The sequence below is a fragment of the Abramis brama genome (genome assembly GCF_963993115.1).
Source record: "Abramis brama genome assembly, chromosome: 16".
Taxonomy (NCBI): Eukaryota; Metazoa; Chordata; class Actinopteri; order Cypriniformes; family Leuciscidae; genus Abramis; species Abramis brama.
The window spans coordinates 1,008,328-1,030,759 of NC_139978.1; the positions used below are offsets into that span (position 1 = coordinate 1,008,328).

Sequence of the window (22,432 nt, forward strand, 5' to 3'; positions counted from 1 at the left end):
TGAAAATATATATAAGTTCACTTTGGCCTCTTTTTGAAAGTAATTTTAATGTTAAAAATATTTGAGATTAATGATTTAGAACATTTGCTAAATTATGGAGATATTACTATGAGCCAATGGCTTACCTCATAGTATTTGGTAATACTCTGTAATTCTTTCTTTTCCTCTTTTATAGGTGTCTGAAGCGACTCTGTTCCTCTCTTCAGAGTTGGTTTATTGTCCCTATCTTCAAGGTCAGGCCCCTTAATTTGTTTGGGTGCAATTTCCTTCCTCACTTCTTCACAAGTAAATGCAGCAGTTGTAGACACAGGAGGTTTTGTGGCTGTAGTAGGCTGTGCAGATGTTTTTATATCAATTGCTGGTCTAGCTAGGGGGGAAGAGTAACCACTCTGTTGAGAAACGGGAGGTTTCTGCTTTGGTGACATTGCCTGAAGCCCTTGCTGCTGCTTGCTGGGCAGTTGCTGATGCCGAGGGGAACCCGCCGGTTGACGGCTGGGAGATGAAGGTAGAACTGGAAGAGGGTCAAGTCCACCAGACATCAGTCTCTGAGTCTGACAGTTCAGACAGAGCCATTCTTTCTTCTGCAAAACAACAGGGAAGTTTAAGTTCAATACTTAGAATCACAAGATGATCTTTATTTTGAAAAAGGTACACAAACAACAAATATAAAAAAGTTAAAAAAAACAACAACATAGAACAATGTTGCAAACAACATATTGAGTGAATACATAAATGAGTAAACTGTTGAGTGAATTATATATATATATTTAAAAAAAACAAACAGTTTGGCCAATAAATTGCATTAAAGTCGCAATTAAACAAGAGGTAGCAACAGAACTTTACATCCGTATTGTGACATACATCCAAGTGTAATGGATTATCAAAAAAAGAAAAACAGGTAGAGTGGGACTCGGTTGCATCTATCGGCTGTTGATTGGATTTTGAGATGTGCGTATTGCACTCAAAAATTTATGCAAGCTTGCAGTCGATTGTGAAAGGGCAGGGTTTAAGAGATGTGATTCACAAAATGATTAAGAAGTCTGGCATACACCACCAGAGAGAAGACTGCCATTTTCACAGAAAGATGCGTAATTTTGATTAAACATTATGAGGTAATGTTTAACCTATTAGCCTGCACCCCCCCCCCCCCCCCCCCCCCCCTTGAAAAATAAATGGAATAAAATATGAAATGAGCCTTACAGAAATGCAACGCAGCTAAAACCACAGGCCTGATCATGTTTTAAATGTGAAGATGATAACTCTAAGACTCTGAAGACTCTAAAATGCTATCTGATGTTTATTCACATCTTCAAAGCATCCATTCACTCAGGGGTGTCAAACTAATTTATTGAAGGGCTAACCCTGCTCCAACACACATACCTGTAGTTTTCAAATGACCGTGAAGGACTTGATGAGCTGGATCAGATGTGTTTAATCAGGGTTGAAGCTAAACTCTGCAGGGCTGTGGCCCTCCAGAAACTAATGGGCTGTTTACACGACGCCGTTTTCGACTAAAAACTTTTTATGCGTTTTGGCCGCTTGTTTACACGACAACGCCGTTTTGGGTGCCTGAAAACGCAAAATTTTGAAAACGGGTTTCAAAGTGCATGTTTTTAAAAAACGGTCTCTGAGTAAACAACAAAAATGCAAATCTCTGAAGACGATGACGTCATGCACATGCGTATTACATGTTCAGTCTTTAGTCTTTCATCGCCATCTAATGGCCTGGCAGCAGAATACAGCGTTTTTATTTGTTTTCGTGGATCCATGTGAATGGGGATCGTTTTGACAATGTTGTCGCCTGTATGCGGAAAACTCAAAGGAAAAACTTCTCCATTTTAACCATATCGTTGTCGTGTAAACATACGTAAAACCTAAGTTTTACATCCCTGGTCTATTGTTTTGTGGTGCAAATGCCCCATTCAGCTCCAGTCTCCCCTGCACACATTCACACCTCTCCGGCCGGGATATGGCTCTAGTTATTATTTTTCCTTTATTATATTTACTGATGCCTTTCTATTCACACTGTATTAATCCCTCATTTCTTTGATCAGACTTTTCACTCCACCATCTTTGACTTTGTATCAAATGCCCTTAAAAAAAAAAGAAGAAACATTCCAATGATCTTTACTTTTCCAAATAAGTCATAACACATAATCACTCCTGGTAACAGGCTCATAAGGGCTAGCTAGAATGTTTGCTTAGCACAGCATCAAAACATGATCATTTATGAGATTTAAACCATGTTTGTTTGCTCCAAACTCACTTTATAACATCAGTCGAGCGTTTGAAATAACCTTCTGTGATCCCATGTTGCTTCTTATACCAAAATGAGGCAGAAATATATTATTTTAGAGTATTCTGGGTAACACTTTAGAATACTGTTCTGTCATTAATGAATAACTACACAGATACAAATGAGAAACACAATATTAACATTCTTATTATTAACTGTTAACTTATATAAAACCTTGATTAACAAATAAGTACACTCTAAAAAATGCTGGGTTAAAAACAATCATTGCTAAAACAACCCAGCTTGTTGGGTTTTATACATTAACCCTGGGTTATTTGCTGGGTTGTTTTTGACATAGTGTTGGGTCAATCAATCTGATATTGAAGGTTTTTCATATTAAATAAAAATCTCTATTATACACTCTATATAGGACAAGGACACTTTATATAATATATATTTTTTATTCAATGGCAAGTCAGTCTTTTACAATCATAAAATACTCAAAAACATTTAGTAAACGTTTTAGGAAGTACCAAGAGCAGCCTCTGGGAATCAGTGAGAAGAAAACTGTTCCAGTTCATTCAGTGACAATCTTATACTATTATTCATGTTTGCATCAAAAACAGGTTTACCTTGTGCCATCTCATCTGTCACACATTTCAACCTGCCAAACGAATAGCGCGACCACAGCCATTGAGTCAGTGGAGCATATGGCAACTTTCTTACAGGCTACGATGTCATATTGAATCTCATCCCTGATCATTCTCCATTCGTTTGGTGGAGGTGAAACTCCTTTATGTTCTGGAAGTTCGCTCTGAGCATTTGTAGATGGCTAGTGTTCAAGCATATGTTAGCAAAACATTTATCCTCCTCAATTAAGTGCATATGTTTTTATGCACACTTTTAGAATTTATGCACATCTTGGCGTTTCCATCAAGTGTTTATAAGATATCCCAAAATGTGCATAAAAATAGGTGGGTGGAAACATAGCTATTGACATGACGTGTAAATGAGTGATTGAAAACCAGTCCAAACCCATTTTTTTTGTGTGTGGTTGCCCTATGCCACCCCTGAGTGGTTGACCATGTCACCCAGATGCCTAAATCCGCTACTACTACACACACACTGTTAGGACAGACACCCATGTCATTTCACTGCTCGTATGGACAGATGATTAACAGACACAAACTGTTTATAGCTGGGCTCTTTTGCATCATAACACTAGAATATGACACATGAATTATCAGTACCAGCTTATAAACCTGCAGCGCTTTGGAATGTACTTGAATGAACAATGGGTTTGAATGACCAATGGCCATGTAGAAGATACAACACTTATGTCTAGGCCTCTCCCTGTGAACACAGTTACTCTACACACATCACAATTCCCACCACACAGTAGAAAATTAAAACTGCTTTCTTTCTGAGAGGGATTCCGCTGGCACTCAATATGAACAAATAAGGATTAAAGACTGAGAAAGAGAGAAATGTGAAGAAAAGAAGAAATAGTTTCAGTCCATTACATTACAAGATGAGTGTAGCTCCTTACCTCCACCAGATGTGGTGTGGGATTGAAACCACAAAGATTGCACACCTCTGTATGACACTGGGTGCACGACCTGTAGTTTGGTGGTTCTGTTGTTCCGACATTGAACGCAGTCTTGCATAGTGGGCAGGTGACGTCTGGCTTCTGGATGACTGGCTGAGTTGGAGGCAGAGTTGGAGGCTGCTTTAGCGGTGACTGCTGTGGTGTTGTTTGATGGTGTGACGGCGACTGCTGTAGTTTCGGCCCTTTTTGTTGGTGCACTGGTGACTGCTGCTGCAGAGGCTGTTTCTGAAGGGGGGCTCCAGGACCTTTAGGGAACATGACTCCTCCTGGGCCTGTTTTGGCAGTGCCAGGTGGCCCTGCTGTAGATTTAGCACTAGCTCCATCACTAAAGATCACCTTTGTCCCCAGGGCAGTCGGGTTACGGGCAGGTGAAGGCTGCTGTGAGGATCCAGGAAGAGGGTCAACAGATATAAGGGTGCTTGCCTGGTTTAGGAGAGATGCCCCAAAACCAAACAGCTTAGTTAGACCATCTTGAGGTGGCTCGTGGGAGGGTGGGTGATGGGCTGGGGAGCTTCCGGCACTCCGGGTCTTATCGGGTTGACCTCCAAGCCGCACTGGAGAGCCACGCCCCAGATCGGACTGCGATTGTGCCTTTGCTAAACCAGGTAAAGGCACTGCCCCTGGATGAGGAATCCGCCCTATTTGGGCCACTTTTTCTGGACTTTTTGGTCCCAATACCTGCCTTTGGGTATCCTTGGACCCTGACTGGGAACCTGATTGTGGTTGCTCTTTATGTGTCTGGAGACCAGCTTGTGGCCCACTGTGAAGTCCAGTCTGGTTAGGTCCAGTAGGACCAATCTGTCTCTGGATCCCAGAGAACGCTTGAGTCTGAGGCTGGACTTTTGTCTGTGTCTGCGTTTGGGATTGTAACTGTGGTGTGGGCTGAGCTGGAGGTTGGGCCTTGGGTATGGGGTCAGCCTTAGGTTGATGAGAGGGAGAATGTATCTGCTGCTGACTCTTGGACCGTGGTGTAGTCATGTTTATTCCCAAAGCCCGCTGCATCTGGCAGTTTAAACAAAGCCACTCCTTGACCTGTTGAAGAAACACATATTAGTGCATTACTTGAAAGAAATACACAATGAAAGATACACACTCCATTCAGAATTTGGAATCACTTTTTTTCCCCAAAATTATTTTAATTTACCAAAGACACATTAAAGCCACAATGAGATCAAAATGGACAGTTCTTGTTTTTTATGGAATATTGCAGTGTTTATTATGGTGCCAAGCACCTATTGTAATCGTAAGTGTCCTTATTATTCTTCTACCGCTCTGAAAGCCCATAGAACCGTTTTAAAGAAAGTTAAGAAATTTGGTTAACCACATTAAAAAAACATTAACCACAGCGAATTTGGAGTCTTTAACTCAATCCCTCTAGCACCACCAACTGTCCAAATTTGCATTCACGTTTATGCTAATAACTTTTGAACTGTAAGGGCTAGAAACAATTTTGCCATAGTCGGCTGAAACTCCGGTCCGAACTCCTCTTAGGCCATTTGTTCGTTTTTCTCCAAATTTCGAGTCAGATCATCTTCAGACCATGTCGGCAAAGAATTTATGGATTTTGGGTCGATAGACGAAACCGTTTTCGTATACAGCATCAACAAATTTGATGGCATGATGCCAAAACGACTCTGAGGCTGTATCTCTGTAATGCTTTGGCATATTGACACCAAACTCTGCTTGTGTTATTGTCACCTTACTCTGGCCACACCATATGTGGTCACAGCACCACCTATTGGTAGCTTCTCTTCTGATGATAAGGTCAGGGCAACCTGTTACTCACATGAGATCCACCAATAGCCAAACACAACCATCCAACCATCCAATCAATTCCCCATGGAAAAAATCAAATCCGCCCTACATTTGTTCCAGAAGCCGTTTCACACAGATATATATATATATATATATATGTCACAATAGGCAAGAAAAGACTTCCGTTTCATCTGATATTGCTGTTATATCTGAGTATTTTTACTCAAAACTCAAATGTATCTTCCCTCACAAAAGCACAGACAGCTACAAATATAATTAAAGCTGCAAGCAGCATTTATCGGGGTTCAAGCAGTTAAGGCCTTTAAGCACATAAGCATTTAAGACATTAAGATTTATTTAGAAAGCTTTTAACCACTGAAAAAATAGATGGAAAAGTCCATTTACAGCCAATACAGGAAATTTACCATAGGAAATATATGGTTTTCAAAGCTTTTTAACAGTTATAGCGCCACCTATGGTCCGATCTCCATAAAAATTTCCATGCTTCTTTAGCATGTTATTTCACATATGCCCATCAATTTTTGTGAAGTTCTGAGTTTTTATTTAGGCTTTATAGACGTTTGAGTGTATTTGGACACGCCTATTTTATAAATGATCCTCTTATAGCCAACCAAAAGCAAAATTTTAACTTTTTTTTGATAATTATTGATCTAGAGAGTCCAGAGAATTGTCCTAGACTGGTCTGGTTCCGATCGGGCGAAAAACCAGGGACTAGTTCGCAAAAGTAGGTTTTTAACATATTCGTGAATAATTAATAAACTGTTTGATTGACAGCAATGGTTCTAGAGGCAAAGTTGTTCAGCATGAGCAGGTCTATCAAATGATATGCATTTTGTGATGATAAGTGTAACACCACGTGATTACAGAGCCATAAAACTCGTTAGCGCCAACTAGTGGCCGATTTCTTTCAAAATTCTTACAGACCTCTAGGGCCATGAGTCGAACATGCCCACCGAGTTTTGTTCCGATCGGCCTCCATTAACCTTGTCTAATAGGTGCTCAAACTTCATTGGCCGATGGCGGCCATGTTTTTTGAGATACACCAATGTCCTCATAGATATACATGACAGCTTGGACCAAGACACTGCATACCAATTTTCAAGTCAATCGGACTAACGGTCAGGTGGTTACAGCCTGATTTATGTTTTTTTAATGTTATAGCGCCACCATGTGGCCAATCGCCGCAATCTTTTTACTATGACCTCAGATTGACCTCTTACACAGGTGTACCGAGTTTGGTGAAGATACCTCATTTACTTCTGGAGTTATAGCCATTTTAGTAAAATAGGCTCTGCCTTCTTTAAACATTTTGGCGCCCCTTAGCGACCGTCAATCGAAATTTCAACTTTTTTTCGATAATTATTGATATTCTGACTCCAGAGAACATTTCTGCACTGGTTTGGTTCCAATCGGACACAAAACCAGGGACTAGTTCGCAAAAGTAGGTTTTGGACATAATTCAAAATGGCGGAAAATTTGCATACCGGAAATGAAATCCTTGAGGCCTTTTTTGTTCGGCTTGACCCAAGGATTCCAATGATATAAGACACTTGAGTCTGTGACAAACGGTTAATGAGATTTAAGCAAAAATATGATTTTTTTTTGTTTTTTGTACTGTAGCGCCACCTATGGGCCAATCGGGGTCATATTTTGATAACCTCTCCTCGATTTTTGTACTACCATCTGGCAAAGTTTCAAGTCTCTAGCACTTACGGTTTGGGCTGCACGATGCGTTTTACGGCAGAAGAAAAATAATAATAATTAAAGCTGCAAGCAGCATTTATCGGGGTTCAAGCATTTAAGGCCTTTAAGCACATTAACATTTAAGACATTAAGATTTATTTAGAAAGCTTTTAACCACTGAAATAATAGATTGAAAAGTCCATTTACAGCCAATACAGGCAATTTACCATAGGAAATATGTGGTTTTAAAGCTTTTTAACAGTTATAGTGCCACCTTTGGTCCGATGTCCATAAAATTTGGCATGCTTGTTAATGATGTTATGTGACATATGCTCACTAATTTTTGTGAAGTTTTGAGTTTTCATTTAGGATTTATAGGCTTTTTAGTGTATTTTGCCACGCCCATTTTATAAATGACCCTATTACAGCCATCCAAATGCAAAAGTTCAACTTTTTTTTGATAATTATTGATCTAGAGAGTCCAGAGAATTGTCCTAGACTGGTTTGGTTCCGATTGGGCAAAAAACCTAGGACTAGTTCGCAAAAGTAGGTTTTTAACATGTTTGCGAATATTAAATGAACGGTTTGATTGACAGCAATGGTTCTTGAGGCAAAGTTGTTCAGTATGAGGAGATCTATCAACTGATATGCATATTGTGTGGATGTATGCAACACCACGTGATTACAGAGCCGAAAAATCTCGTTAGCGCCAACTAGTGGCCGATTTCTTTCAAAATTCTTACAGACCTCTTGGGCCATGAGTCGAACATGCCCATTGAATTTCGTTCCGATCAGCCTCCGTTAACCTTGTCTAATAGGTGCTCAAACTTCATTGGCCGATGGCGGCCATGTTTTTTGAGATACGTCAATGTCCTCATAGGCATACATGGCACCTTGGACCAAGACACTGCATACCAATTTTCAAGTCAATCGGACAAACGGTCAGGTGGTTATAGCCATTTTCATGTTTTTTTCAAGTTATAGCGCCACCTACTGTTCAATCGTCGCGATTTTTTTACTGTGACCTCAAATTGATCTATTACACATGTGTACCGAGTTTGGTGAAGATACCTCATTTATTTCTCGAGTTATAGCCGTTTTAGTAAAATAGGCTCCTCCCACAACGTACGTTTTGGCGCCCCCTAGCGACCGTGAATCGAAATTTCAACTTTTTTTCGATAATTATTTATACTCAGACTCCAGAGAACATTTCTGCACTGGTTTGGTTCCAATCGGACGAAAAACCTAGGACTAGTTCGCAAAAGTAGGTTTTTGAGAAAATTCAAAATGGCGGAAAATTTTCCCAGGCGGAAATGAAATCGGAGATATACGTTTTGACCGTCTTGAGCCAAGGATTACAGTGATATAAGACACTTGATTCTATGACAAACCGTCTAGGAGTTATGGCTGATTTCATACTTTTGCTTGCTATAGCGCCACCTATTGACCAATCGGGGTCATACTTTGATAGGTTCTCCCCAAATTGAGGACTACCATTTGGCTGAGTTTCAAGTCTACAGCATTTACGGTTTGGGCTGCACGATGCGTTTTAGGGGAAAATAATAATAATAAAAATCAGAGCAATTACAATAGGGTTTCAGCACTTCGTGCTTGAACCCCTAATAATTAAAGCTGCAAGCAGCATTTATCGGGGTTCAAGCAGTTAAGGCCTTTAAGGCATTTAAGCACAAAAGCATCAAAAGTTATTAAGATTTATTTAGCAAGCATGTAACCACTGACATAATAGATGGAAAAGACCATTTACAGCCAATACAGGCAATTTGCCATGGGATATATATGGTTTTAAAGCTTTTTAACAGTTATAGCGCCACCTATGGTCCGATCTCCATAAAATTGTTTACTGTGACCTCAAATTGAACCCATACACATGTGTACTGAGTTTGGTGAAGATATCTCATTTACTTCTTGAGTTATAGCCATTTGAGTAAAATAGGCTCCTCCCACAACGATTTGCCACATTCTAGAATTATTTAATATGATTCTAGCATGATTTACTATCATATACCATGTTCCAGAATGATTTATTAGGATTCTAGCATGATTTACCTTGATACACCTCATTTCAGTATTATTTACTATGATTTACAATGTTTCTAGCATGATTAACCACATTACTAGCAATTATGTGAAGTGTCAGTGCAAATGAGGTGATGAACACTGACAAAATATTATTGTGTTATAATAGTTAGTTATATACGTGATTTTTAGTGTGTGTCCAAGTATGAATGCAAAAGCACATGTAAAAGCTCCAAAACTCTGGAATAGCCTTCCTGATACTGTTCGTTGCTCAGACTCGCTCTCCCAGTTTAAAACTAGATTAAAGTCGCATCTCTTCAGCCAGGCATTCATATAATATTTTTAATCTTACAGTTCAAATTACAATCCGGCCTCTAGTTAATAAACGCCAGAGGAGAACTGGCCCCCGACTGAGCCTGGGTTCTCCCAAGGTTTTTTTTTTCTCCATTGGGTCACCTGATGGAGTTTTAGGACACTATTAGGTCACTTGATGGAGTTTTTCGGTTCCTTGCCACTGTTGCCTTTGGCTTGCTCAGTTGGGGATATTCTGGGGATATCTAATTTGATTTTATCAATAAATTCCACTAGAAACAAACCTTGTTGTATTATTTTAATTTAATACTGTGAAGCTGCTTTGATACAATCTGTATTGTGAAAAGCGCTATACAAATATACTTGACTTGACTTGACTTGACTTAAAATATTTCATTATTGAGTAGAATGGCCAGCAGAGGGCACTAGAAGACCACTTATTGGCTCACTTTCACTTTAAACCAGTTTTCTGCACTAAAGCAAACCAGTTTTTCCATGTTAACTCAATGCATGCTTACACACACACACACACACACACACACACACACACACACACACACACACACACACACACACACACACATACACACACAGTTTAGTTAACCATGATTTACCATGATATACCACGTTCTAGTATTATTTACCAGGAGATAAACGACAATCTAGTATTATTTACTTTGATTTACCATGTTTCTAGCCTGATTTATCACATTACTAGCAATTATTTGAAGTGTCAGTGCAAATAAAGTGATTAACACTGACAAAATATGATTGTGTTATAAAAGTTATTGCTATATAAGTGATTTTTTTAGTGTGTATTCAAGTATGAATGCAAGCACATGTTGAAATATTTCATTAATAAGTAGAATGGCCAGCAGAGGGCAGTAGAAGACCACTTATTGGCTCACTTTCACTTTAAACCAGTTTTCTGCACTAAAGCAAACCAGTTTATCCATGTTAACTCAATGCATGCTTACACACACACACACACACACACACACACACACACACACACACACACACACACACACACACACACACACACACACACACAGACACACACACACAGCATAGTTAACCATGATTTACCATGATTTACCACATTACTAGCAATTATTTGAAGTGTCAGTGCAAATAAAGTGATTAACACTGACAAAATATGATTGTGTTATAATAGTTATTGCTATATAAGTGATTTTTAGTGTGTATTCAAGTATAAATGCAAGCACATGTGGAAAAATTTAATTAATAAGTAGAATGGCCAGCAGAGGGCAGTAGAAGACCACTTATTGGCTCACTTTCACTTTAAACCTCATGATTTTGACCAGTTTTCTGCACTAAAGCAAACCAGTGTTTCCATGTTAACTCAATAATGCATACTTGCTACATATGCTACACACAATAATGCTACACACACACACACACACACACACACACACACACACACACACACACACAAATGTTTTAGTGATATTGGTGTCACATTCACCTTCATCACATTCACCTTCTGTCTTCATCACATTCACTATCTGTCGTCATCACCTGCACCTGCTCCTCATCACCCTCCTCATCATCACCTGCTCCTCATCATCATAACCGTCACCTGTTGTCCTTGTCTTGATCTGTGTATTTAAGTTCCCCTCTCATCCATTATCATTGTCGGTTATTGTTTGTGCACTAGCACTCTGTTATGTTTGTTTTCATGTTGGAAAATAAAACCTTTGTTATATTTGTACCACACACACACACACACACACACACACACACACACACACACACACACACACACACACACACACACACACACCATCATTTATCATGATTTACCATGGCTGATACCAATACCAATATGAGAAAATGACTATTTTAAACAGCGGGGGGCAGTAAAATACCACTTATTGACTTAACATGCCATTAATTCATATCATTTTCACCTTTTTAACTGTTATAGAGGCAAATTTTGTCCGATCTGTCTGAAAATTTTCATGCTTGTTCAGGGTGATATTTCACACGTTCTGACTTGTTTTTAAGAAGGTCTGAGCATTGATTAAAGAGATATAGGCTTTCGGGGACACTTGGTAAAGGCCAGATTTTGAAGTGAACCTATTATAGCTATCCAAATGAAGTAGTTCAACTTTTTCTGACAATTATTGATCTAGTGAGTCCAGAGAATTGTATTGCACTAGTTTTGAACATTATGATATGAAAATTATATGATCAGAGATGGAAAAGACCATTTACAGCCAATACAGGCAGTTTACCATAGGAAATATATGATTTTAAAGCTTTTTAACAGTTATAGCGCCACCTATCGTCCGATCTCCATAGAATTTTTCATGCTTGTTAATGATGTTATGTCACATATGCTGACCACTTTTTGTGAAGTTCTGAGTTTTTATTTAGGATTTATAGGCTTTTTAATGTATTTTGACACGCCCATTTTATAAATGACCCTATTAGAGCCATCCAAATGCAAAAGTTCAACTTTTTTTTGATAGTTTTTGATCTAGAGAGTCCAGAGAATTGTCCTAGACTGGTCTGGTTCCGATCGGGCGAAAAACCTAGGACTAGTTCGCAAAAGTAGGTTTTTAACATGTTTGCGAATATTTAATGAACGGTTTGATTGACAGCAATGGTTCTTGAGGCAAAGTTGTTCAGGATGAGGAGATCTATCAAATGATATGCATATTGTGTGGATATTTGTAACACCACGTGATTACAGAGCCATAAAACTCGTTAGCGCCAACTAGTGGCCGATTTCTTTCAAAATTCTTACAGACCTCTAGGGCCTTGAGTCGAACATGCCCATCGAGTTTCGTTCCGATCGGCCTCCGTTAACCTTGTCTAATAGGTGCTCAAATTTCATTGGCCGATGGCGGCCATGTTTTTTGAGATACGCCAATGTCCTCATACACATACATGGCACCTTGGACCAAGACACTGCATACCAATTTTCAAGTCAATCGGACTAACGGTCAGGTGGTTATAGCCTGTTTTATGTTTTTTTCATGTTATAGCGCCACCATGTGGCCAATCGCCGCGTTTTTTTTACTGTGACCTCAGATTGACCTCTTACACATGTGTACCAAGTTTGGTGAAGATACCTCATTTACTTCTGGAGTTATAGCCATTTTAGTAAAATAGGCCCTGCCCACGACGTACGTTTTGGCGCCCCTTAGCGTCCGTGAATCGAAATTTCAACTTTTTTTCGATAGTTTTTGATATTCAGACTCAAGAGAACATTTCTGCACTGGATTGGTTCCGATCGGGCGAAAAACCTAGGACTAGTTCGCAAAAGTAGGTTTTTGACAAAATTCAAAATGGCGGAAAATCTATCATGGCGGAAATGAAATCGGAGATATACGTTTTTTTCGTCAGGCGTCCAGCTTTCCAATGATATAAGACACTTGAGTCTACGACATACGGTCTAGTAGTTATGAGCAGTTTTGCGCTTTTGGTTGCTATAGCGCCACCTATGGGCCAATCGGGGTCATACTTTTATAGGTTCTCCCCAAATTGAGGACTACCATTTGGCCAAGTTTCAAGGTTCCAGCTCTTACGGTTTGGTCTGCACGATGCGTTTAAGGGGAAAATAATAATAATAATAATAATAATTAAAGCTGCAAGCAGCATTTATCGGGGTTCAAGCTATTAAGGCCTTTAAGGGTTTTTAAGCACAAAAACATCAAAAGTTATCAGGTTTTATTTAGCAAGCATGTAACCACTGACATAATAGATGGAAAAGACCATTTACAGCCAATACAGGCAATGTACCATAGGAAATATATGGTTTTAAAGCTTTTTAACAGTTATAGCGCCACCTATAGTCCGATCTCCATAAAATTTGGCATGCTTGTTAATGATGTTATGTCACATATGCTCACCAATTTTTGTGAAGTTCTGAGTTTTCATTTAGGATTTATAGGCTTTTTAGTGTATTTTGCTACGCCCATTTTATAAATGACCCTATTACAGCCATCCAAATGCAAAAGTTCAACTTTTTTTTGATAGTTTTTGATCTAGAGCGTCCAGAGAATTGTCCTAGACTGGTCTGGTTCCAATCGTGCGAAAAACCTAGGACTAGTTCGCAAAAGTAGGTTTTTAACATGTTTGCAAATATTTAATGAACGGTTTGATTGACAGCAATGGTCCTTGAGGCAAAGTTGTTCAGGATGAGGAGATCTATCAAATGATATGCATATTGTGTGGATATTTGTAACACCACGTGATTACAGAGCTGTAAAACTCGTTAGCGCCAACTAGTGGCCGATTTCTTTCAAAATTGTTACAGACCTCTATGGCCTTGAGTCGAACATGCCCATCGAGTTTCGTTCCGATCGGCCTCCGTTAACCTTGTCTAATAGGTGCTCAAACTTCATTGGCCGATGGCGGCCATCTTTTTCGAGATACGCCAATGTCCTCATACACATACATGGCACCTTGGACCAAGACACTGCATGCCAATTTTCAAGTCAATCGGACTAATGGTCAGGTGGTTATAGCCTGTTTTATGTTTTTTTCTTGTTATAGCGCCACCATGTGGCCAATTGCCGCGGTTTTTTTACTGTGACCTCAGATTGACCTCTTACACATGTGTACCAAGTTTGGTGAAGATACCTCATTTACTTCTTGAGTTATAGCCATTTTAGTAAAATAGGCCCCTCCCACAACGTACGTTTTGGCGCCCCTTACCGTCCGTGAGTCGAAATTTCAACTTTTTTTCGATAGTTTTTGATAATCAGACACTAGAGAACATTTCTGCACTGGTTTGGTTCCGATCGGGCGAAAAACCTAGGACTAGTTCGCAAAAGTATGTTTTTGACAAAATTCAAAATGGCGGAAAATCTATCATGGCGGAAATGAAATCGAAGATATACGTTTTGTTCGTCAGGCGTCCAGCTTTCCAATGATATAAGACACTTGAGTCTACGTCATACGGTCTACTAGTTATGAGCAGTTTCGCGCTTTTGGTTGCTATAGCGCCACCTATGGGCCAATCGGGGTCATACTTTGATAGGTTCTCCCCAAATTGAGGACTACCATTTGGCCAAGTTTCAAGGTTCCAGCTCTTACGGTTTGGTCTGCACGATGCGTTTTAGGGGAAAATAATAATAATAATAATAATAATAATAAAAATCAGTACAATTACAATAGGGTTTCAGCACTTCGTGCTTGAACCCCTAATAATAAAAATCAGTACAATTACAATAGGGTTTCAGCACTTCGTGCTTGAACCCCTAATTAAAGCTGCAAGCAGCATTTATCGGGGTTCAAGCATTTAAGGCCTTTAAGCACATAAGCATTTAAGACATTAAGATTTATTTAGAAAGCTTTTAACCACTGAAATAATAGATTGAAAAGTCCATTTACAGCCAATACAGGCAATTTACCATAGGAAATATGTGGTTTTAAAGATTTTTAACAGTTATAGTGCCACCTTTGGTCCGATGTCCATAAAATTTGGCATGCTTGTTAATGATGTTATGTGACATATGCTCACCAATTTTTGTGAAGTTTTGAGTTTTCATTTAGGATTTATAGGCTTTTTAGTGTATTTTGCCACGCCCATTTTATAAATGACCCTATTACAGCCATCCAAATGCAAAAGTTCCACTTTTTTTTGATAATTATTGATCTAGAGAGTCCAGAGAATTGTCCTAGACTGGTTTGGTTCCGATTGGGCAAAAAACCTAGGACTAGTTCGCAAAAGTAGGTTTTTAACATATTCATGAATAATTAATGAACAGTTTGATTGACAGCAATGGTTCTTGAGGCAAAGTTGTTCAGGATGAGGAGATCTATCAACTGATATGCATATTGTGTGGATGTATGCAACACCACGTGATTACAGAGCCGAAAAAACTCGTTAGCGCCAACTAGTGGCCGATTTCTTTCAAAATTCTTACAGACCTCTTGGGCCATGAGTCGAACATGCCCATCGAGTTTCGTTCCGATCAGCCTCCGTTAACCTTGTCTAATAGGTGCTCAAAATTCATTGGCTGATGGCGGCCATGTTTTTTGAGATACGTCAATGTCCTCATAGGCATACATGGCACCTTGGACCAAGACACTGCATACCAATTTTCAAGTCAATCGGACAAACGGTCAGGTGGTTATAGCCCTTTTCATGTTTTTTTCAAGTTATAGCGCCACCTACTGTTCAATCGTCGCGATTTTTTTACTGTGACCTCAAATTGAACTATTACACATGTGTACCGAGTTTGGTGAAGATACCTCATTTATTTCTCGAGTTATAGCCGTTTTAGTAAAATAGGCTCCTCCCACAACGTACGTTTTGGCGCCCCCTAGCGACCGTGAATCGAAATTTCAACTTTTTTTCGATAATTATTGATATTCAGACTCCAGAGAACATTTCTGCACTGGTTTGGTTCCAATCGGACGAAAAACCTAGGACTAGTTCGCAAAAGTAGGTTTTTGAGAAAATTCAAAATGGCGGAAAATTTTCCCAGGCGGAAATGAAATCGGAGATATACGTTTTGACCGTCTTGAGCCAAGGATTACAGTGATATAAGACACTTGATTCTATGACAAACCGTCTAGGAGTTATGGCTGATTTCATACTTTTGCTTGCTATAGCGCCACCTATTGACCAATCGGGGTCATATTTTGATAGGTTCTCCCCAAATTGAGGACTACCATTTGGCTGAGTTTCAAGTCTCCAGCATTTACGGTTTGGGCTGCACGATGCGTTTTAGGGGAAAATAATAATAATAATTAAAGCTGCAAGCAGCATTTATCGGGGTTCAAGCTATTAAGGCCTTTAAGGGTTTTTAAGCACAAAAGCATCAAAAGTTATTATGTTTTATTTAGCAAGCATTTAACCACTGACATAATAGATGGAAAACACCATTTACAGCCAATACAGGCAATGTACCATAAGAAATATATGGTTTTAAAGCTTTTTAACAGTTATAGCGCCACCTTTGGTCCGATCTCCAAAAAATTTGGCATGCTTGTTAATGATGTTATGTCACATATGCTCACCAATTTTTGTGAAGTTCTGAGTTTTCATTTAGGATTTATAGGCTTTTTAGTGTATCTTGCCACGCCCATTGCCCAATTACAATAGGGTTTCACGTAACAATAGGGTTTCAGCACTTCGTGCTTGAACCCCTAATAAGAAGAGACATTTTGGACAGTTATAGCGCCACCTATTGTCCGATCTTCACGAAACTTGGCATGCTTCTTCACCATGGTCTGACACATCTGCTCATCGATTTTCGTGAAGTTTGGGGTTTTCCCTTAGGTTGTATAGGCTTTTGAGTGTTTTTTTGTCCCTCCCCTTTCCTAAATGACCCTGTTACAGCCATCCAAATGCAAAAGTTCAACTTTTTTTTGATAATTATTGATCTAGAGAGTCCAGAGAATTGTCCTAGACTCGTTTGGTTCCGATCGGGCAAAAAACCAGGGACTAGTTCGCAAAAGTAGGTTTTTAACATATTCGTGAATAATTAATAAACTGTTTGATTGACAGCAATGGTTCTAGAGGCAAAGTTGTTCAGCATAAGCAGATCTATCAAATGATATGCATTTTGTGATGATAAGTGTAACACCACGTGATTACAGAGCCATAAAACTCGTTAGCGCCAACTAGTGGCCGATTTCTTTCAAAATTCTTACAGACCTCTAGGGCCATGAGCCGAACATGCCCATTGAGTTTCGTTCCGATCGGCCTCCGTTAACCTTGTCTAATAGGTGCTCAAACTTCATTGGCCGATGGCGGCCATGTTTTTTGAGATACGCCAATGTCCTCATACACATACATGGCACCTTGGACCAAGACACTGCATACCAATTTTCAAGTCAATCGGACTAACGGTCAGGTGGTTATAGCCTGTTTTATGTTTTTTTCATTTTATAGCGCCACCATGAGGCCAATCGTCGCGATTTTTTTACTGTGACCCCAGATTGAACTCATACACATGTGTACCGAGTTTGGTGAAGATACCTCATTTACTTCTGGAGTTATAGCCATTTTAGTAAAATAGGCTCCGCCTTCTTTAAACATTTTGGCGCCCCTTAGCGACCGTCAATCGAAATTTCAACTTTTTTTCGATAATTATTGATATTCTGACTCCAGAGAACATTTCTGCACTGGTTTGGTTCCAATCGGACACAAAACCAGGGACTAGTTTGCAAAAGTAGGTTTTGGACATAATTCAAAATGGCGGAAAATTTGCATACCGGAAATGAAATCCTTGAGGCCTTTTTTGTTCGGCTTGACCCAAGGATTCCAATGATATAAGACACTTGAGTCTGTGACAAACGGTTAATGAGATTTAAGCAAAAATATGATTTTTTTTTGTTTTTTGTACTGTAGCGCCACCTATGGGCCAATCGGGGTCATATTTTGATAACCTCTCCTCGATTTTTGTACTACCATCTGGCAAAGTTTCAAGTCTCTAGCACTTACGGTTTGGGCTGCACGATGCGTTTTACGGCAGAAGAAAAATAATAATAATAAAAATCAGTACAATTACAATAGGGTTTCAGCACTTCGTGCTTGAACCCCTAATAAAAATCAGCACAATTACAATAGGGTTTCAGCACTTCGTGCTTGAACCCCTAATAAGAAGAGACGTTTTGGACAGTTATAGCGCCACCTCTTGTCCGATCTTCACGAAACTTGGCATGCTTCTTCACCATGGTCTGACACATCTGCTCATCGATTTTCGTGAAGTTTGGGGTTTTCCCTTAGGTTGTATAGGCTTTTGAGTGTTTTTTTGTCCCTCCCCTTTCCTAAATGACCCTGCTACAGCCAGGCAAATGCAAAAGTTCCACTTTTTTTCGATAATTATTGATCTAGAGAGTCCAGAGAACTGTGCTAGACTGGTCTGGTTCCGATTGGGCCAAAAACCAGGGACTAGTTCGCAAAAGTAGGTTTTTGACAAAATTGGCCATAACAATTTTTTTTCACAGTGATGCTAAAATGGACAATCTAGGACAAACTGTCTAGGAGTTGTGAGCAATTTAGTAAATGTGGTCATTGTAGCGCCACCTATGGGCCAATCTGGGTCATACTTTGATAGGTTCTCCCCAAATTGAGGACTACCATTTGGCAAAGTTTCAAGGTTCCAGCTCTTACGGTTTGGTCTGCACGATGCGTTTTAGGGCGGAATAATAATAATAATAATAATAATAATTAAAGCTGCAAGCAGCATTTATCGGGGTTCAAGCTATTAAGGCCTTTAAGGGTTTTTAAGCACAAAAGCATCAAAAGTTATTATGTTTTATTTAGCAAGCATTTAACCACTGACATAATAGATGGAAAACACCATTTACAGCCAATACAGGCAATGTACCATAAGAAATATATGGTTTTAAAGCTTTTTAACAGTTATAGCGCCACCTTTGGTCCGATCTCCAAAAAATTTGGCATGCTTGTTAATGATGTTATGTCACATATGCTCACCAATTTTTGTGAAGTTCTGAGTTTTCATTTAGGATTTATAGGCTTTTTAGTGTATCTTGCCACACCCATTGCCCAATTACAATAGGGTTTCACGTAACAATAGGGTTTCAGCACTTCGTGCTTGAACCCCTAATAAGAAGAGACATTTTGGACAGTTATAGCGCCACCTATTGTCCGATCTTCACGAAACTTGGCATGCTTCTTCACCATGGTCTGACACATCTGCTCATCGATTTTCGTGAAGTTTGGGGTTTTCCCTTAGGTTGTATAGGCTTTTGAGTGTTTTTTTGTCCCTCCCCTTTCCTAAATGACCCTGTTACAGCCATCCAAATGCAAAAGTTCAACTTTTTTTTGATAATTATTGATCTAGAGAGTCCAGAGAATTGTCCTAGACTCGTTTGGTTCCGATCGGGCAAAAAACCAGGGACTAGTTCGCAAAAGTAGGTTTTTAACATATTCGTGAATAATTAATAAACTGTTTGATTGACAGCAATGGTTCTAGAGGCAAAGTTGTTCAGCATAAGCAGATCTATCAAATGATATGCATTTTGTGATGATAAGTGTAACACCACGTGATTACAGAGCCATAAAACTCGTTAGCGCCAACTAGTGGCCGATTTCTTTCAAAATTCTTACAGACCTCTAGGGCCATGAGCCGAACATGCCCATTGAGTTTCGTTCCGATCGGCCTCCGTTAACCTTGTCTAATAGGTGCTCAAACTTCATTGGCCGATGGCGGCCATGTTTTTTGAGATACGCCAATGTCCTCATACACATACATGGCACCTTGGACCAAGACACTGCATACCAATTTTCAAGTCAATCGGACTAACGGTCAGGTGGTTATAGCCTGTTTTATGTTTTTTTCATTTTATAGCGCCACCATGAGGCCAATCGTCGCGATTTTTTTACTGTGACCCCAGATTGAACTCATACACATGTGTACCGAGTTTGGTGAAGATACCTCATTTACTTCTGGAGTTATAGCCATTTTAGTAAAATAGGCTCCGCCTTCTTTAAACATTTTGGCGCCCCTTAGCGACCGTCAATCGAAATTTCAACTTTTTTTCGATAATTATTGATATTCTGACTCCAGAGAACATTTCTGCACTGGTTTGGTTCCAATCGGACACAAAACCAGGGACTAGTTTGCAAAAGTAGGTTTTGGACATAATTCAAAATGGCGGAAAATTTGCATACCGGAAATGAAATCCTTGAGGCCTTTTTTGTTCGGCTTGACCCAAGGATTCCAATGATATAAGACACTTGAGTCTGTGACAAACGGTTAATGAGATTTAAGCAAAAATATGATTTTTTTTTGTTTTTTGTACTGTAGCGCCACCTATGGGCCAATCGGGGTCATATTTTGATAACCTCTCCTCGATTTTTGTACTACCATCTGGCAAAGTTTCAAGTCTCTAGCACTTACGGTTTGGGCTGCACGATGCGTTTTACGGCAGAAGAAAAATAATAATAATAAAAATCAGTACAATTACAATAGGGTTTCAGCACTTCGTGCTTGAACCCCTAAAAATCTGAGCAATTACAATAGGGTTTCAGCACTTCGTGCTTGAACCCCTAAAAATCAGTACAATTACAATAGGGTTTCAGCACTTCGTGCTTGAACCCCTAACTACAAAAATACACCCTTGTAAACGTATGCTTTCAAGTACTACTGACAGTGTATTCTTCCACTACACCTTGAGAATACAACATTTGGTTCCACCTGCATTACTGAAGCACAGTTGACCTATCGGTAAGCCCCTCCCCTAGAACACAGATGAGCCAATGGCAGTTGAGTATCAGTCGCACGGGACCGGAATTCAGACATCTTTAGGTTTGGGAAGATTGAAACATTGGAAGATCCGAACCTCTCATCGGTTTGATGGTGTTTTTGCTACAAAAATGGTAAACCGATGTGCCTGGGGTTCTTGTATCACAGATTCCAGGTATCCTGAGAGGAGGGCATGGGTATTCATGTATTGAATCACCGTACTGTGTTCAAAAGTGTGATAAGATTTGCGCAAATGGACCAATTATCTAAGCAATACAACTGAAGCCCGGTTTATTTATAATATCAATGATGTGAGTGCATTAACCTGGTTCTCTATGGATTCAATCTCAAGAGGACAAAAACGTTTATTTTCTGGTTGTCATTTTCTCATTAAGTTACAATTAAAGTTAGTGTGTCCATGCTAACGTACAAACCTAAATAGCTAACTGTTCTCACGTCATGTACAGTGTAGGTCAAAAATACCCGGTGGTTTAAAAACAGCCATCTGCGATCATGATGACCGCAACATGAGGCTTCTCTCGCTTGCATTGTGATCTGTAAACCCTCGCTTGCAAATTAATCTTGTTACCTACCATATTTATTTTTAAATCTTTTATATATCCCTCCATGGCACATTTAAGTCCTACTCGAATGCTCTTTGAGAAGAGGTGGTCCTTCTGTGTCCAAAATTTATCAAAAACATCTTGGGACAAGATTTCCACACTGACAGCTGTCATTTTAAGACAGTTAGCAACTCTGTTTGTTTGTCCGAGATAGCAACAGTAACTAAGGGGATGGGGCTTACCGATAGGTCAATTAACCAAACTGAACTAAAATATGACCAGTCCAGTATTGATTTCAATGAAAAACAGAATAAAGGAGGATGCCACAGAAGACACACATGCAAAAACTAAAGCATAATCAATAAAAATAAAACCAATCATCTAGCAGGAATCCCATTTATTCAGAAGTCTTACCCCTATAAGGTGTGGGTTGGGGTTGAAGCCGCACTGGTTGCACGCTGTAGTGTGGCACTGGGTGCACTTGTTGAAGTTTGGCGAGCCATCAACATTTGTCAACTCTGTAGTATTGCAGACTGGACAGAGCTTACTGCTGGGCATTGGTGCTATCTGGGGTACGGAGTATGGCGAAGATGGCGCGCTAGCTCTATCCGGAGAGGCTGAGGGTGAGCGGCCTCTTCGCCCGCCGCTGCTGAAGTCAACCTGGAGGCTGCGTCTGGAGGCGTGTTGTCCAGGGCTTTGGTTGGGTCCCATGCCCCCTGATGAAGCTTGAAATTGAGACTGATGTGTAGAAGTGGTCTGGGGATGTCTAGGTCCATCGTGCACTGGCTTTTTGTAAGGGTTTCCACTTGCTTGCATGCCAAAGTCACCACCTGGCCCCCGATCGCCAGCAGTTCCATAGCTTAGGTTTGGGCTTGATGGTGGGCCTCCTCCTCCGGCCAGCCTAAATGAAGCAAAAAGATAAGGAGAACATCTGATTAATCTTGGGCACCTTTTTAACAATCCTGCTCTTAACATATCAGCCATTTAAGTAGCCTGATATCACTTCAAG

The 22,432-nt window shown here is 39.7% G+C and overlaps 1 protein-coding gene across 1 annotated transcript in view; it reads right to left on the bottom strand.

The window, feature by feature from the left end:
• Positions 1 to 22,432, bottom strand: part of bsna (bassoon presynaptic cytomatrix protein a) — a 57,207-nt gene that overhangs the window by 20,165 nt on the left and 14,610 nt on the right. Inside the window, 3 exon segments of the mRNA XM_084086545.1 lie at positions 126 to 581; positions 3,786 to 4,877; positions 21,838 to 22,324. Of these exon segments, the coding sequence (XP_083942671.1) occupies positions 126 to 581; positions 3,786 to 4,877; positions 21,838 to 22,324 (2,035 nt within the window).